At 39.3% G+C, this 17,117-nt stretch overlaps 1 protein-coding gene across 21 annotated transcripts in view; it reads right to left on the bottom strand.

Moving 5' to 3' along the window:
* The window catches only part of elna (elastin a), a 91,389-nt gene that overhangs the window by 11,205 nt on the left and 63,067 nt on the right, over window positions 1-17,117 (bottom strand). For 10 of the 21 annotated variants that reach the window (XM_044353490.1, XM_044353489.1, XM_044353488.1 and 7 more), the window contains 36 exons: window positions 14,264-14,314; window positions 13,975-14,043; window positions 13,090-13,119; window positions 12,012-12,065; window positions 11,772-11,846; window positions 11,360-11,407; window positions 11,153-11,215; window positions 10,202-10,225; window positions 10,019-10,093; window positions 8,908-8,949; window positions 8,754-8,819; window positions 8,609-8,659; window positions 8,398-8,493; window positions 8,154-8,189; window positions 7,784-7,963; window positions 7,579-7,677; window positions 7,128-7,259; window positions 6,530-6,622; window positions 6,335-6,415; window positions 6,214-6,246; window positions 5,861-5,938; window positions 5,695-5,733; window positions 5,381-5,494; window positions 5,081-5,212; window positions 4,780-4,908; window positions 4,446-4,577; window positions 4,152-4,232; window positions 3,971-4,003; window positions 2,791-2,913; window positions 2,666-2,701; window positions 2,168-2,218; window positions 891-893; window positions 766-792; window positions 636-650; window positions 494-523; window positions 312-338 (listed from right to left, as the gene is read on the bottom strand). In XM_044353490.1, the coding sequence (XP_044209425.1) occupies window positions 312-338; window positions 494-523; window positions 636-650; window positions 766-792; window positions 891-893; window positions 2,168-2,218; window positions 2,666-2,701; window positions 2,791-2,913; window positions 3,971-4,003; window positions 4,152-4,232; window positions 4,446-4,577; window positions 4,780-4,908; window positions 5,081-5,212; window positions 5,381-5,494; window positions 5,695-5,733; window positions 5,861-5,938; window positions 6,214-6,246; window positions 6,335-6,415; window positions 6,530-6,622; window positions 7,128-7,259; window positions 7,579-7,677; window positions 7,784-7,963; window positions 8,154-8,189; window positions 8,398-8,493; window positions 8,609-8,659; window positions 8,754-8,819; window positions 8,908-8,949; window positions 10,019-10,093; window positions 10,202-10,225; window positions 11,153-11,215; window positions 11,360-11,407; window positions 11,772-11,846; window positions 12,012-12,065; window positions 13,090-13,119; window positions 13,975-14,043; window positions 14,264-14,314 (2,448 nt within the window). The remainder of the gene's footprint in view (window positions 1-311; window positions 339-493; window positions 524-635; window positions 651-765; window positions 793-890; window positions 894-2,167; window positions 2,219-2,665; window positions 2,702-2,790; window positions 2,914-3,970; window positions 4,004-4,151; window positions 4,233-4,445; window positions 4,578-4,779; window positions 4,909-5,080; window positions 5,213-5,380; window positions 5,495-5,694; window positions 5,734-5,860; window positions 5,939-6,213; window positions 6,247-6,334; window positions 6,416-6,529; window positions 6,623-7,127; window positions 7,260-7,578; window positions 7,678-7,783; window positions 7,964-8,153; window positions 8,190-8,397; window positions 8,494-8,608; window positions 8,660-8,753; window positions 8,820-8,907; window positions 8,950-10,018; window positions 10,094-10,201; window positions 10,226-11,152; window positions 11,216-11,359; window positions 11,408-11,771; window positions 11,847-12,011; window positions 12,066-13,089; window positions 13,120-13,974; window positions 14,044-14,263; window positions 14,315-17,117) is intronic. The other 11 variants (XM_044353484.1, XM_044353483.1, XM_044353497.1 and 8 more) reach the window with 11 other exon arrangements.

Raw genomic sequence — 17,117 nt, 5'->3', positions numbered from 1 at the left:
AGAATTAACACTCAAGGATGGTTTGACTGGTGACTGTGTTAGAGACTCAACTGCAATTAAATGACTATTAGGAAACAGGTTTTATTAAAATGTTTAAGATATTATTATTTGTTTTTTTTCCCAAGTATTTGTTTGGATTTGCTTATTTAATTGAACTATAAAAGTCACATGACCAGTTAAACAATGAAATGGTCAATAAGGTGTGATATCATGGGATAACTATGTTTTTATGTGTTAGTTATAAAGTGTAGTATCTCTGCTGAGAGCAATTTTAATGACCACAGATACAAACAGAGAAAGTTTTCACTCACCAGGTTGACCTTGGCCAGTTGGACCAACTAGAAACACAACCAGAAGTTAACTCAGTTAAACTCCAGTATAAAATCCCACTGAGAATACATGATGGTTAAACAGTGCAAAACAGTACATTTGGTCCAAATCCAACATAATATTGTATAACACACATGCAAAAGAAACTGAAAACTGCTCTTACCACCAGAGGGCAAAACAACACCTGCTCCACCTGTGACATAAACATACACAAGGCACTTAAAAGTTTTGTAACATATCAAATACTAAGATTTCTGAGTATTTCTTGGTGTATTTCAATATGAGAGAATTTTTTATATATTTACCAACACCTGTGCCGGCTGCGAAATAAAATAAAAATCTCTCATTAAGTTTAGTTTGCTACAGTACATATTTATTCAGACAGTTTATTATAGTATGATGACTGATTAAAAAACAATTTCATGTCCTACTCACCACTTGGCTGAATAATGCCACCAGCAACTATCAAAAGTTAATAGATAACAGTATGTAAGAACAGGTTGAAACATATGGCCAAATTAAATGAAATAACAGAAAAAATATAGCCTTTTTTAACCTACCGCCTGTTAAAAGACATCCGCCACAAGAGTACAAAGTGCAAAAAAGAGGAAAAAAAATAAAATTAGTCAACTTATCTTTTATAATGTTAAATGTAAGTAATTGTATTTGTTTAGTTTGGTTACATAAATAATAATTAAATATGCAATGGCTGTTGATGAAAACAGAAATAAACAAACAAGTGAAAACAGAACTTAATTGTACATGTACATGGAACAAAATACAAGACAACCCTTTACAGAAACATTTAACATAACAAGAACATCTCGTCAAGACAGCAGACACACAACACAACAACTCACTGAAAGGTGCTATTCTACAGCAGGGGCTTCACAGTTCATACCGTACACACGTGACTATATAAAACTGCAAATTAAATGTCACATTATACACTTTCATGGCAATGATTTTATGAAATTTGAATCCTAGAAATATCACAAAACTCCCCTGCTGTAGAACGTGAACTGTAACACTGATCAGGAAAAACTGACCCAGTTCAGGCATTCATATTGTCAAAACAAACCTCTTGAAACATCTAAGAGAGATCAAGAATGTGAAGATTACATTACAGGGTTAATCAACAGTATCACTATGTTTTGAATGTTTACCCCATAAATAAATCAAATTTGACAGATCACATTATCCAAATATTACAGGTATGATATGCATGAAAAATAATCCATCAAGCACAGTGAGCTGTTAGTAAAAAGGAAAGGCGTGCGCAAGACAAGTGCTGTTGAGAAAAAGAGAAAAAAAAGAGACCCGTGACCACAACTGACAGTAATAATTGTGGAGCGGCAGGGTTCAGGCAGGCTAAATCCAATTCTCTTTCAGCACTACATAAGGCCCGACATTTAAGGAATTTGTCTCAAGCACAGCTGTCGTATGTAAAATGTTCTTATATCTGACAATGCCAAATTCACTTATCAGATGGTGTGTAATGCTGAAAGAAGTAGGTGAGTAACACTTGTCTTTACAGTCTCTAAAAGAAATATTTGTTAAAGACAGTTTTCTACAGTCCAAACAGTATTTGAGAAGATAAACAACTCTTATCTGAAAAAGTAAGTCTCATGCTGTAATTTCTGTCCATATCAATTATGAGTACAAGTATAATAGAATACATATAGATTTAGACAAACACTCACATTCAAAACTACTGAGAGGACCGACCTACAGTGTACTACAGTAGCAAATACATAACAATTCTTAATTTGATTGATATTAAATACCACAGGTTGCACTTTACGGCGAAACATTTCATGCAAACAGTAAGTCTTACTGGGCTCTGGGACCTCTGGGGCCATGCCAGTTGTGGCAATAGGCGTGGGCCCTGCCAAAAGACAACAGGTTCCAGTTTCATACATTGTGCATTAAAACGGAGCAGAGTGGGAGAGACTAGAAAAGGCAGAAGCCGTGAGGTGGATCTTGACGTTGCCACAGCTGGGAGGCTGTAAGCTAGAGGAGGTCAATAGCTGGTAGCACTAGCAATAAAAATGTGGGCAGGAAATGGGTGAAGAAAAATGTAGAGGGCATAAATGATGGTGATGGAAGTGCTGGTGCAGTGTGCAATTGCCGGATAGCAGTGGAAATGGTGTGGTGGGTTCAGCTGTCTTTGTGTTTGCTGAAGGAGCTGAATGAGCTTCTGATGCTTGACAATATCCTTTATTGTGTAATATTTACTATGAGTGTAGTTGAGTACTATACTGCAGGTTTTGGCAGCAAAACCTTCCTCCCATATGCTGTATATTTATTAGATAATATTGGCTTTTCAGTGTACCTGGACGAGGGGTTCCAGCAAGACCAACATCCTTTCCTGTAAAAGCAATAAAAAGATAATTCATACTGCAAAATATATAAAGGGGCTCATAAATAAAGAAAATAAGAAACTATTCAGAGGTTTACCTGGTTTTAGATCTACAGGACCACCTGTACCACCTGGCACCACAATAGCAGAACCATCTGGAACAACACTGACAACCTGACCTGGTGTAGCTCCTGGGACACCAAGTCCTATTCCAGTAACACCTCCAATGAGAGGCACATATGAGGTCAGCAAATCAATGCCACTGCTATCTGCTACATTACAATACAAACAGCTAAAAGTGACAATACCGACTCTGTTATATCTGACAGTTCCCTTTTCTATACGCTCAGATGTGGATTTCTTGTACTTGTTGTTTTGATGAAGAGACATCAATAACAGCAGCAAGTGTTAAAGCCACATCTTAAAATCCATTTCTACTCCTGTTGGTGGAGAAATTGGTTTCTGCTTCTTTTATAGTGCATTTCTTTCTGTATGACAGTTACATATCAGTAAAATGACAAGTCTAGATTAGTGCCCTTCTGTTTGTTTGACAGAAACATTGCATGTTTAAACCTGCAATAACAGATTTTTTGGGGACTCGGAGGCAGCGAAAAGAAGTTGTTAACACAACATTGATCTATCATCACCTTTTAAGTTGATATAGCAAACTTGTTAGCAAACAGTTGCTTATTTACACTTCCAGCAGTTACAGAGCAACATTATCTGAATATCTAGGGAATGTAAGTACCATATTCACTCTCATATAGCTCTACGTTTTGTCTGTACCAACTCCTGAGGGAAATAGCTGTATTATTAGCTGCTAAATGCTTGACTATGTTCATAGCTAGTGTGTGTGTTTGCCATTTGGTGCTGAGCAGTTAGCATACAGAGGATTTTTCGTGCTTTTTTGCTGAAAAAAGCTGCCTGCTGCCACCAAAAACAACGCTACGAGAGCAGTGAGAGTAAAGCAGCTGAAACATGCTACAAAGCTCCATAAAGCTGCGGGGAGCTGCAGAGTCCGGTGATAATTCTCTGTAGATTCATTATTACACGCAACAAAAATTACACATTGTAACTTGATACATTGTTATAACAAAAATATCAATTATAGCTGCTTTAAGGTATGATATCATTTACTGTTTGTGAATAAGAAAAGAAACTAAATTACAAACATTGCCAGAAACTGCTTTAACAGATTTTATGTGAAGACATTGTCTGTTGAGTTTACAGAATGATACTAAATAACTAAACTGTAACAGTTTTACAGCTTCTCCTCACCATATTTTGGTGGTTTCACACCGCCTGGATATCCTGTATAAAAACATAGAATCGTCAATACTCTTACCTCTCATCATACACTTTGCATGATGTCACATCAGTCCTGTTAAATAATAATGTAGTAATAATGATGAAATAATACTAATTCTACTGGTTTTTCATACACATGCACATGTAGTACCTCCAAACCCTCCTGGTACAGCACCAGGTACTACTCCAGCTCCACCAGTTCCTGCTGTTCCTCCCAGTCCAGCACCAACTCCTAATTAAGGAAAATGGAGCAGGTTGCATCAACTTCACACTAGAACCACAGTTTATACACAAAAAAAATCACTATAGATATTGTGTATTTTATACATACAGTACCAGTCAAACGTTTGGACACACCTTCCCTTGAATGAGAAAATGTTGACTGGAAGTGTAAATGAATTTCTCTGAATGTGTAATATCTGTGTGCTTGTATATTGTACAGTACCATATTTAGCAGCTTTTGCAGCAGCAGCAGCAGCAGCAGGGTATTGTCCAGCTCCAACTCCTCCTGGTACAAAACCAGGTCCTACTCCTGCACCTCCTGTTCCTAACCCTGCTCCAGCTCCTCCTGCAACCCCTAATTGAGGGAAACAGGTTGCATTATTAATTTACCTTTAATGAAATATAACAATAGGTAAGATAAGGTAAGTAAGAAAATAGTTTTGGAATTATTTAAAAACTAGTCCCCACTCTTTCCCTTCCCCTGATATTTAGTCTATATGCAGACCTATGTGTTGGGATGTTTAGTATTTCAGAGTTTGTGTGCTTGTTTATTGTACCGTATTTAGCAGCTTTTGCAGCAGCAGCAGCAGCAGGGTATTGTCCAGCTCCAACTCCTCCTGGTACAAAACCAGGTCCTACTCCTGCTCCTCCTGCTCCTAACCCTGCTCCAATTCCTCCTGGAACTCCTAATTAAGAGAATAAAGTTAATTGTATCATTAGTTTACAGTTATAATAAAAACATAACAATGAATAAGATAAGGTAGGTGAAACATAGATTTATTATCAGAATCAGTTTATACACAAGGAAAAGTCTCTGAATGTGCAGTATTTGTGTGTTTGTATGCTTGTTTATTGTACCATATTTAGCAGCTTTTGCAGCAGCAGCAGCAGCAGCGGGGTATTGTCCAGCTCCAACTCCTCCTGGTACCAAACCAGGTCCTACTCCTGCTCCTCCTGCTCCTAACCCTGCTCCAATTCCTCCTGGAACTCCTAATTACGGGAATAAAGTGAGTTGCATCATTAGTTTACAGTTATAATAAAAACATAATAATGAATAAGATAAGGTAGGTAAAAATAGATTTATTTTCAGAATCAGTGTATGCACAAGGAAATGTCTCTGAATTAGTATTTGTGCGCTTGTGTGTTTGTTTATTGTACCATATTTAGCAGCTTTTGCAGCAGCAGCAGCAGCAGCGGGGTATTGTCCAGCTCCAACTCCTCCTGGTACCAACCCAGGTCCTACTCCTGCTCCTCCAACTCCTCCTGGAACTCCTAATTAAGTGAATAAAGTGAGTTGCATAATGAGTTTACAGTTATAACAAAAACAAAAACATTGAGTAGGATAAAGTGGGTGAAATTTATTATCAGAATAATATTTAGTTATATTTATCTCATGAGCATTATGGCCTAAAGTCCAGAAAGCATAAAGAAAACAATCACAAAAAAAGAACGTCTTAAAGAAAATATCTTACCATATTTTGGGGGTTTGACTCCAGCACCAGCTCCATAAGCTATCAGAAAGCACCAAAATGTTTGTGACCAAGAATCCATTAGATCATATTGAATCATCATATAGGAAACAGTAGGAACACATTCATTGTACAAAATCTTTTGTCAACACTGATTTTTACAATTTACCTCCATAGCCGACACCAGCAGGAACCTGTCCTGCTCCCCCTGGGACTCCTGCTCCTCCTAGGCCTGCTCCTGGGACACCTGTTGGAGAGTGAGTGAAGAATCAACCTCACTTACACAGTTTAAGAATGAAATATTACAATTCTTTGATTTTATTTGTCAGCTATTGTCATTACAATTTTAACAAGAAAATTAACCTATTGATGCATTTAAGGAAAGATTTTGTTGCACATACAGTACCAGTCAAAAGTTTCACTTGAATGAGAAAGTGTGACCAAACTTTTGACTAGTACTGTATATATCAGTCTAGTCACACTGTATGACATGAACTGTAAAAGATAAGATCACAGTCTTACCATATTTAGGAGGTTTCGCTCCAGCTGCCAAAGCTGCAACACAACATGCCCAGCAGAGGTTAGATTAAAAATGATCTTATAATTTTGCCAAAGTAGTAAAATATCTGTCTCAGGGGCTTACATCCATATCCTGGTCTAAATGGGACTCCTCCAGGAACTCCTCCTGCAGCACCACCTGGATATACCCCTGCACCACCTGGACCTTTTATTAAAAAATAATCATATAATAATGCACATTCACATAAAATGCTACTTGAGAGACTATTAATTTGGTCAGGATTTTTTTTTTTCTATTAAGAGTGTTAATTGTAGTTACCATATTTAGCAGCTTTAGCTGCAGCAGCAGCAGCAGCAGCAGCAGGGTATCCTCCAGCTCCCAGTCCTCCTGCCACTTGCTGTCCTGCCGCTCCTGTGGAAGACACATTTATAAGCTGGTGGTATGGTTTAGTTTAGTGAATTTGGGGAGAGTTTTCTGGCCATTAAATTTAGAGTAGTGGCAACAATTAAGAACAATTTATAGTCTTGTTCACCTGACCAGACTTTTTGAGACTTCCATGTGCACATTACATAAACACATGTAAGATTACAGCAACAGTATTTTATTTCACTTGCTTTGCATCTGAAAGTGTTATCAAGCAGACTCTATTAAACTTGCAGTAGTGGGTACCAGGGGGCCAGGTTTGAGTCCTGTCAAGACCGTTGAGTTGCTGGGCATTTCAAAGGTACTATAGTCTTGTCAAAGCTTAAAATAGACCATACAACAATCAGACTACTGCATTGGACCACAACTCCTCTGTGTCCAGTCTCTGCCCCTCTCAGGCTTCTTCACTGGCCTTACACTTCACTGGGTACTGCCGCTAAGAAGAATCAAAATCCAACCAGAGAAACATTGCAAGTTATGAATAGTAATCTACCATATTTAGCAGCTTTAGCAGCAGCCGAGTATGCTCCTGCTCCTCCGAGTCCTCCTGCTCCTCCCAATCCTCCTGCTCCTCCCAGTCCTCCTGCTCCTCCCAGTCCTCCTACGCCTCCCAGTCCTCCTACTCCTGTAAAAGACACATTTATTTAACAAGTCTTTTCAGGTAAAGCTGGTGTTGTGGTCAAAAATAGTAAATTTGGAGTGCATTTGCTGGCATTAACATCAAGTAAATACAGTAAGAACAAGAGGCTTTTGTTGTGTTATTGGGTGTCTATAGGTGCACTGTACTGTCCAAAAACAGACATATATATATATATATATATATATATATATATATATATATATATATATATATATATATATATATGTCTATGACACACCTGAGTAAAGCAGAAAAAAAGGTTTTAACAGAATTTTCTCTTTAGTTGACAAAAAAATGACCATACCATATTTAGCAGCTTTGGCAGCAGCAGCTCCTGCTAATCCTGCATGTCCTCCTGTCCCTCCTAGTCCTGCTTGTCCTCCTACTCCTCCTGCTCCAAGTCCTTCAGCACACATGACCAAGTGAGGGCAAGAAAAACAAAGCTTATAACCAAAAATTTTAAGTTAAAAAAAGTGCTTTATGGTGTCAATGCCATTTATACACCATACCATATTTAGCTGCTTTGGCTGCTGGTGAATATCCACCAAGTGGTAATCCTGGACCTCCTCCTGGAACACCTCCTGGAACTCCTCCTGGTACTCCAAGTGGTGCTCCTCCCGGTACACCCCCTGGTACACCTCCTGGTACACCCCCTGGTACTCCTCCTGGTACTCCTCCTGGTACTAGTCCTGCCCAGGGGACAGCAGTGGAACAAACAGTTAAAATGTGTCACCATAAATTGAGAAGTTCTTCAAAACAAAAGGTAATGTGAAGTACTGGCAATATGTTTTTCAGCTACTTATAGGATGAAAGTAAGTATGTTTGAGAATGTGGTTGTAAAAATGCTTCCATGATATACAAAAATCTGAGAGTTCTCACCATATTTAGCAGCCTTGGCACCAGCCCCATAGCCTGCTGGAAAATATGAAAAAATGTGGAAGCATATGATAACATCAGTAGAAATGGAAATTTATGCATTTCTAGAGGTGAGGATCTAAGATTAACAAAGTTGTCTCAATATTTTCCACCACTGAACTGTTCTATGGGTTTTTCAGTCATGAGACCACTAGCATGGCTTTTGATTTTTAGTCTTGTTTTGTATGTCTTTTGCTAGATGTTATACCTCCTGGATACAGTCCACCAGCGCCAGGAACACCACCAACACCGCCAACACCTCCCACACCTCCCACACCACCAACTCCTCCAGCAACACCCAAACCTGAGCATAGAGCACATACTTCAGTCAGATACAAATGTGAACTAATGTTACACAACTTGCAAAATATTTTAATGATAGGAAAGTGTTGTCTTGGTTAGTGAATGTTGTAGATTACCATATTTGGCAGCTTTAGCTTGAGCAGGAGAGATGCCACTGGGCCCCACTCCTGAAGAAAAGAAAAACAACATGAGAGAGATTTTGGTCTTTTCTACCTTTCTACTCCGCATCAATTAACAGTATATTCATAAAAAAACACACACCAGTTCCAACAGGATATCCTTTCCCTCCTGGAAGTCCAGCTCCACCGGCTCCAAAGCCACCATAACCTGAAACATTGTAATGTGACACATCATTAACTCTTGGATTTCCATGATTATACCAAGTCTTTTCCAAAATGTGAAAAAGTATTTGTACCATAGGGAAGTTTGCCTCCTCCAGGTTTTGCTCCATAAGCACCTGAAGAGAAAAAGATGATGAGGCAGAATGCGTGTGCACACATGATCAGATCGACCATCATTTTAAAATCCAGTGTAACTGTTTTGAATGTCATTAATTTGACAATTACTCTAAGAATGTCCATATTCCTTTAAAATATATAAAAGCAACTGTTCACAATTACATTTAACCAATAAAGAGGTTAGTGAGTCCCAGTAAATGTTAAGATTTCAGCCAAGTAGGTCATTGCCACAGCACAATTATGCTTTTCAGCGAGTTTGCAAACAGTGAAGTTTGGTGTATTTTATGTGTTTTTTGATTCATAGCACTGCCTGGATCCAGAGAGACGCACGCATATTCAATGATTGATTCTTTGACTTGCTCATCGTTCATTTGTATCCTCTCTGCAGTAGTGCTCTATCTATCTATCTGTCTATCTATCTATCTATCTATCTATCTATCTATCTATCTATCTATCTATCTATCTATCTAAGCAAATATGTGAGAAAATAACTTAAGACAGTACATTAAAGGCCTAACTGCCAATTCAGTGATTATATAACTGTACTATAACAATACAATCTTCTTTCTACAGGGGAATACTCGTACATGAACCTCTGAATATTCAGTTTCGTAAAACCTGTCATCTTTTCATTTATGGAATTTTGCAGCAACTTGGTGAGTTGGCAAGCTAGCTACATTGTGGCAAAGTTTAGTAGCAGCATTTTTCTCCTCTACTGTAGGGCTAGCAGCAGAGCAGCATTGCTGTGGGAATCTCTACAAAGCAGCCATGTTCTGTTTTTGGGGCCATCAGAAAATTGACAAATGGAACAAAATGAAAATAATCTTTCTGGGGCCCCAAAGACAGATCTCCCTCTGCAGAAACAATCAGTGATAAACCCACCATAGAAAACCTTAGGGTGGTACCCATAGAAGTGCCCATTGGTTATCAGGCCATAAGGCGAGTAAGACTGTCTTTATTCTGGAGAAAAAAGAACTGTAAGGTTCAAATACTCGCTATGAACAAATCAGTGAACGGACAAATGCAACCACCTGTAAACCACAGTTACTGTCTAGATTCAGATCACACCTTGAACTTTGGGTGTTTTGAGGGGGTATCCATGGAACACTCCTGGCTGTAACTGTCCACCATACCCGCGACCTGCTGTTAAGGGACAAAAAGTTTAAATCCTTACCAGCTAATACCAGTAATACAGACAAAAACACAAATAGGTTTTTTTTAAATACAGTAATAATCATAAAAAAGGCCTACCTGCTCCTGGACCTGTCTGTCCAACTGCATAAGAGAAATGACAACATCCAATCAGATGCACAGATGAAGGAAAATCAATGTTTGAACGCAAATACTAGAATTCTGACACTGAGAAAAACACAAGAAATGCTAAACAGAGCATAGCAGTGGACAAAGCTGCTTGAATACAACATGATAAAAATCCCCAGCGATAACTGACAGCTCATACAACACTTGGCTGAAAACACAATATACTCTGTTCAAATGTTTTATGATTCAGGTGAAAAGCAGATACTGGATCTCTTCCTGATTTAGTTTCATCTCATATACAAGGAAACTCAGGTTGAGAATACATGTAGGTGGTGACCTTTATTAAGCAAACTAACTTCTGTGGAACTGATGTTTCTAGCAAACAATAAAACTGTTTTATAGGATAATAAACTGTGCAGCATCGAGAGAGGTCAGGTAGGAGGACTTGGGCAAGGAGATCTCAGAGGAGTGCACTAGGAAGGAGTCCTAAACATTGACTCTTACAGTTCAAGGTGTTAGATTGATTAAATTGGTCTAAATATAAGTTTAATGAAATATTCCTAAATATAGATCCTTCATGTAAGTGCTGTGGGCTTTTTCCAGCACCGCTGGCTCAGATGTTCTGGACATGGTCTAATCAAGTTACAGGAGAAACACTTTTCAAATATAATTATGAGTTTTGAATAGGCCTATTTGTTTCCTCTCGACATTTTGGCTGCAAAATTTGGTGTTACAGACTAAAGTCTAATATTGTGAACCAGTTGTGTATATTGTATTTTTGTATTTTATATTATTTCGCTTTGAGCTGCTGTGCTCCCCATATTCATATTACTTTAACAGGCAATAAAAATTGTGTTAAAAAATAAAATGCAAGTGTTATTCAATTCCAATGAGATAAATTCAAAATCAGCCAACACTCATGACTAAAATGCTACACTTTACCTGATTTGGGAGTCAGGCCAGTGCCAGTGGCTACTCCTGGCAGAACTCCACGTCCACCAAACCCTGAGGGAGCCATAACCAATCACAGAACAGCCACATTAAATACTTGTAAAGTGCTTGTTTGCAAAACCAGTGACAATCCACATAACAAAAGACAATAGCAAGTGTCAGTATAGTGTCTGAGATGAATCAATGAAAGTGACACACCTTTTCCTGGTACCAATCCACCTTGGTAAAGTCCTGGCACACCAACACCTGCCACAACCAATGAGGGGACAGAACTGCACTTTTCATTCCATATTCAAATATGTGCAAATGATCTGGCATGCAAACGAAGGCGTAGCTTTGTTTTCTGTGTGGATTCATGACAACAGGTGCTGCTGACATGTTACAGAATTATTTTTCTTTTCTTTCAGAACTGTTTTGTTTAAAATTATTTCGAAACTGAGTTGAGTAATCTAGGTCTTGTAAAAAAATGCTTTGAGTATAGTGTTACGGATGAAGCTGATTTAAACAAAATGCATATTATCTCATTCTCACATAAACATGGCCAACATAACACTGCAGACCCTTAATTTGTAAAACATCATTAGTATATTTAAAAAACAAACTACAAAACCTGGCACTTTCGCGGCTTTCTTTCCCGCTCCAACACCAGCACCTCCTGGGAGGCCTGTCTGAGGAAGGACAGGGGCTGGAAAAAAAAAGATGAAATGTTATGTTACTCCAAGGGAGTAAGACAAACAATTTAACACAAGCTGGAGCAAACATCACATTCGCTTTTCAAAGAAAACAGAGCAAAATAAAATTATAAGATGAGAAAACGGGAAGGGTTATGTGATGTGCTTGTGTGTCTTGCCTCCAGCAGGCAGTGCGGCTCCAGTTCCTGTTCCTCCTGGCACTACTCCTGTTCCTGTTCCAAAGCAAAGTGTTCCGATATAAATATAAACTCTATGAAAACAATTTAAGGTTTAAATGTTATACATCTGTGAACATTACTTAGGAAAATCTTGTATTGTGAGTTACGTTGTTATACATCCCATGGCCACTAGAGGGCCCTGTGAAAAAGCCATAATGAACAGGTTTGTGCATCGTGCCAGTTTGACCTCTTCAGCAGGGAGCCAGATACCTACACTGACCATTGGTATTAAGAGCAGCTAATTGGACCCTTCTAGTCTGTCATCACTCCATGATCAAAAGCAACATGGCTGACTTTTAATCTAATCAAGAGAGGCAGCCAGTATGCATGGCATTTGCCTTGCCTCATCAAATGCCTCATTTCTTTGGCTATCCCCTCATGCAGGAAATGAGCTGTCAGCTTCACTTGTAAGGGAGCTTGGCAGCAGGATAAAACACAACCGTTTATTTGTTTAAACCTTTTTATTTTCATTTTTTAATCTTAAATTCCCCATACTTTGCCGGACAGACGTTGCGCACTGCCTCTAAGTATGTGGCCTGGGAGATTAGGTGAGGAAAAGTTTGGCAAGGGAAGGTTTTGTTTTATCTGTGCTCTTTCAGAGGAATGACATGTTATTTTGAGCATCATGAAAAGAGCACCGACTGATTCTAGAGACTAAAGTTTTGTTACTGCCAACCAATACTTAAGAGAAGGCTCTTTGCCATAGTGAAGTCCTGGTAATGATTGGACCCTCCGGAGTCCATGTTTAATCAGCCCGCCTAATTAAAAGCAAATCACGCGCACATACAAGCACAGACTTTGAGGTCACGCTGGCGCCACTGAAGTACAAACTGTCTAAAGTTTACAGGTACATGATAAAAATGTACATTTCTGTGCCAAACTCTGTTTTTCGTGAGTTAGCATTAATGTGAAACATTCGTTTTGGCTTTCTCCTAGCATGCATGCATGCAGATGTATCAGTATTGAGCACACTTTAAGTTTGTGCAATGGTCTGTCATCAGGCCAAGAATGAGCTTACCTGCTCCTGGTAGCAGAGGGCCTCCAGCACCTGTGTTTAGGACAACAAGAACAGTATTCATTTGTAACAGTATTCATCAGAAAAACTGTTCTCAGCCTGGGACAATGCTTGAACAGAAGTTGAATATTTGACTAGTTGAGACTCATAATCCCTTCCTGAGCAAAGCAGGAGGTCATCCCTGGGCAGGTGACCACAAAAGCCTGCGTGATATGTAAGTAAACATAGTTAATGTATATGATTTCTATATTGATAACTGATGCTTCATGTATGAATTTTCAAGCACTAGAGTTTGCAATAAAGCACACAAAAGCTCTTTTAATGTCCAGAAGAAGTGATCTTTCTGGTTCTAAAGCTAAATTCTTCATCTCGAGCTCCACTCCACTTCTGCAAAAATGCTCACAATCCCAAATGGAAATTTTAGAGCTAAAGTTAGGGACCTGGGATTTTAGACATATTTACTGTGACTTAGAAGGGAAAGTTTGCCACATGATATCACTGCAACCAAACAACTCAAAACAAGCAAGTGGAACATGTTCAGCGTCTGGTGCACAGACAATATTCCATACTGTCATTGTGTTTGATGATCCCCAGCTTCTTGTAAAATTACTTGGCCTTAAGCAACAAACAGTTTTTGAGGAAATGCTTGGTTTGAATTCAAGGAAAAAGCGCTCCACTGTGTGTGATATGTTCACCTGTTGTTGCGTCCAATGGAAGCATCCATTAACAAAAGATGCCAGGATTCGAATCTACAGTAAACAGCTGAAGCACGTGTCTGTCTCCGCAAAATGCACTGAACTAACATCAGTTGTCTGGGTTCTGCTGTGTGCTGGTGTAATTGACTTATCAAAAAATAATAGCTTTTTTTTCATTAGCCATCTGCTTTACCTCTTTTAGCAGCCTTCTGTCCAGCCCCTGGGAAGAAGCCCCCAGTGCCACCATATCCTCCATAACCACCTAAATGAAACAAAGGGGCAAAGGTGAGTGAACATGCTGGCTTTTAGTGTAATGTAAACTTTCAAAAACATTTGACATTGTTGGCGCGAAACCTCAGTGTGTGCTCTTTGGTTCTTCAGATATTACGCTGAAAACCAAATGTTCTAACCAAATGTCAACTTAGTGTTACACTCACACAAACCACGAACTCCAGTTTCAGTTTCAGGCTTCAAGTACTCACCTACTCCAAGGCCCCCAGCTCCAAGACCACCAACTCCTAGACTGCCATAACCTGAATAGGAAAGAAATCAACCACTCAGTCTTACATCAGAACATTTTCAAGGACCTGCAAGGACTACACACTGTACATCTCAAAAAACAAAGCACACAAAATATGACACAATATCATATGTGCCTAATTAAGTTTGATTGAGAACACTCACATTTATGTTTCTAGAGCCAAGGTCTGAACCTTGGGCGAAGGGGAAAGAGCTGAACCCACTGACTAAGAAACATGATAGACATAAGATCAAAAAGGGTTGTCCATCTGGTTATGTTGTATTCTAAACACTGGAGGGAGCAGTCTGATCTTTCTGTGACCAAGAGCTGCAAACTAATCTATGGGTGTCAAAAGCCTTTGGCTTGACTTGACGCATGAATAAAGTCATATCCCAGCTTGGATATCCGCTTGCTGACAACAAAAAATGCGAGAAGAAGATAAGGAAATGGAAAAAGTGTGTAAAGAGGGGAATGACATGGAGTAAACTGTTCACCACCTGCTCATAGATTAAAAGAGTATTATAGATCCTTAAAATTAGTATCTAATGGGCCAAGGGAGCCCATTGAACAGGCAAGGTTCAGGATAACATTCAGAGAATATTAAACTTACCTTATGATTTATCTTAGCAATGAATCTTGAAATGTGCATATTTACATGTGCCATTGGGTGACTCAAAATTGGACACTACTTTAATCGTAAGGCTGAAGGCAACCGAGTATCAATTAAAAAGTAAAGAAGACATCTGTCAATAGGAGTTGTAGAATTAGTTTTCCTTACATTCTTTACCTTTGGCAGAAAACTGAAAACATAAAAATTGCTATAATTCAAGTAAAATAGAGTATATACAGTATATGAAAAAAGTAAGTGAGGGATGGCTATTACTGACAGCAAGATTCATTGAGTGGAACTAAAGTATCTCCAGATACAGTCAAAGTGATGTTTTTGGGCTAACATACAGGATCCCGTGATTAAGAACATGGATCTCAGTGCTGTATTAAAAGAAGCTGTGTGTCGAACAAGCTCTCCGATCAGAGACAAATATGTTGGAGTACTTTTTGAAACAAGAAGAAATTCAAACGCTGCCAACAAATTAGTCCACCAAGGAACTTGTTTTCATCAATACTTGTAAGCCAAAAAATCTGGGGTGAGAACAACGAAGCATGGGAAACAAGCTGGACAAGAGAAAGAGAGAGAGACAGATCAGACAGGAGGGTGAGAGCTCGGAGTCTGTCCAGCAATTTGCTGGGTGCAGGTAATGATACTGACGAGGAGCAGGAATGTGCTGGGAGAGAGACAGAGAGAAAGATGGAAGTGTGGAGTTTCTTGACCTAGTCAAAACAAATGTGGGCACTGGCCTCGCCAAGGGCTTGGAAAACACACTTGAGTATGCAATGTGAGCCCAGACGCTAACCTAAGCATCCTTGCGATAATCCATCTCCTTCAAAGCTTTCAGTGTGAGTCTCCTCCATTACTCAACTATCCCCAGACACGCCACACAAGTAATAACAACCGTAATCAATTCTTATATAAATCAGACTGACCCAGGGCTTTCCCTTTTCCATTGTTTCTCAGGCTGACATGAGAAATCTGTCTCATTTGTCTCCTTTTTATCAGTGTGCTCCACATACCACAGAAGGAGCTGACAGGAAATTGACACAAAAGTAGTTACAAGATATTTGGAGCATTGTGGATGCCTTAAGTCCATCAGTCTAACGTAAAATGTTTCTTTAATTCAAACTGTAGAGGTCTAGTCAGATCATTAGTTTCCCTGGGTAGTCTGAGGTGTATGTGTATCAGTGAGTGTTGGAAATATAGAGCACAGTGTGCGCAACAGAGAGATTATGCATTTCAATGGGAGAGAAACATGAAAAGAGAGTGAAGACAGGCAGTACTGTGGAGACTCTTAGCTTGTGCATCCATCATCTGGCCCACCTGTGCTCACATGTGCATGACCCAGCCTGGCTCTTGCAGTCGAGCTCAGGGTCGACCAGCACCTGCCACGTTGAGCTCAGCTTTTTGATTTGAGATCAGGAGACAAAATGCAGACATGCAGAAGTCAGCCTGTAAGCTCATGCGTCTGTGTGTGTGACCATGAGTGCAGGCCTTGGGCAGACACGAGGTTTAGATAAGAAAGAAAAGAAAAGAAAATGTCTGTGGTTCTGACATCACTAGACATTGGGAAAATAAAACGCTCTCAAGTAAAAAATATTACCCTGGAGGTTGTGTATTTTCAGTTTCACAGTGAGAGGACACGCTAACAAAATCTGGACTTTTGTCGGTTTGGCATCTGTTCACTGATTGTATACAGTATTTGGAAGATGGAAGGTTGAATTTTCGTACAAAAGCTCTCTGTTTAGTCATATTTACATCATCTTGTCAGCCCAAACAAGCATGCTTTTGTTGGACTACTATTACTAGAGCACGTCAGCTCACACAAATAGACCTGTCTTAGCTCACACATTATTGGAAGCCTACACCAATGTTGTTTGTTGTCATGAACCACACACATGGAAAGTCTGCGCCATGACCCTGATATCAAATCATAGCTTTTCTTTGGTGCTGCTCCCAGTATTTTGCTGATTGCTGACAAGTTGAAGGATTTCTGTACACCAATGTAGTGGCTAATTTTCTCGGTGACCCTCAAGGCATAATGGGAAGCCCGAGAGACCACTTGAAACCCTGACTGCCTTTGGACCACAGACAGAGGAACCCAACGAAAAGGTCAATGCTCTGAACACAAGATGGAAGGGACAGAAATCCAATACTACACAGGAGAGAGAACTGGGGGCCAAGGAAGTTGGAAGGTAAGTGATGC

This window comes from Thunnus albacares, chromosome 6 (assembly GCF_914725855.1).
Source record: "Thunnus albacares chromosome 6, fThuAlb1.1, whole genome shotgun sequence".
Classification (NCBI taxonomy): domain Eukaryota; kingdom Metazoa; phylum Chordata; class Actinopteri; order Scombriformes; family Scombridae; genus Thunnus; species Thunnus albacares.
This window is presented reverse-complemented; position numbering and strand designations above follow the sequence as displayed.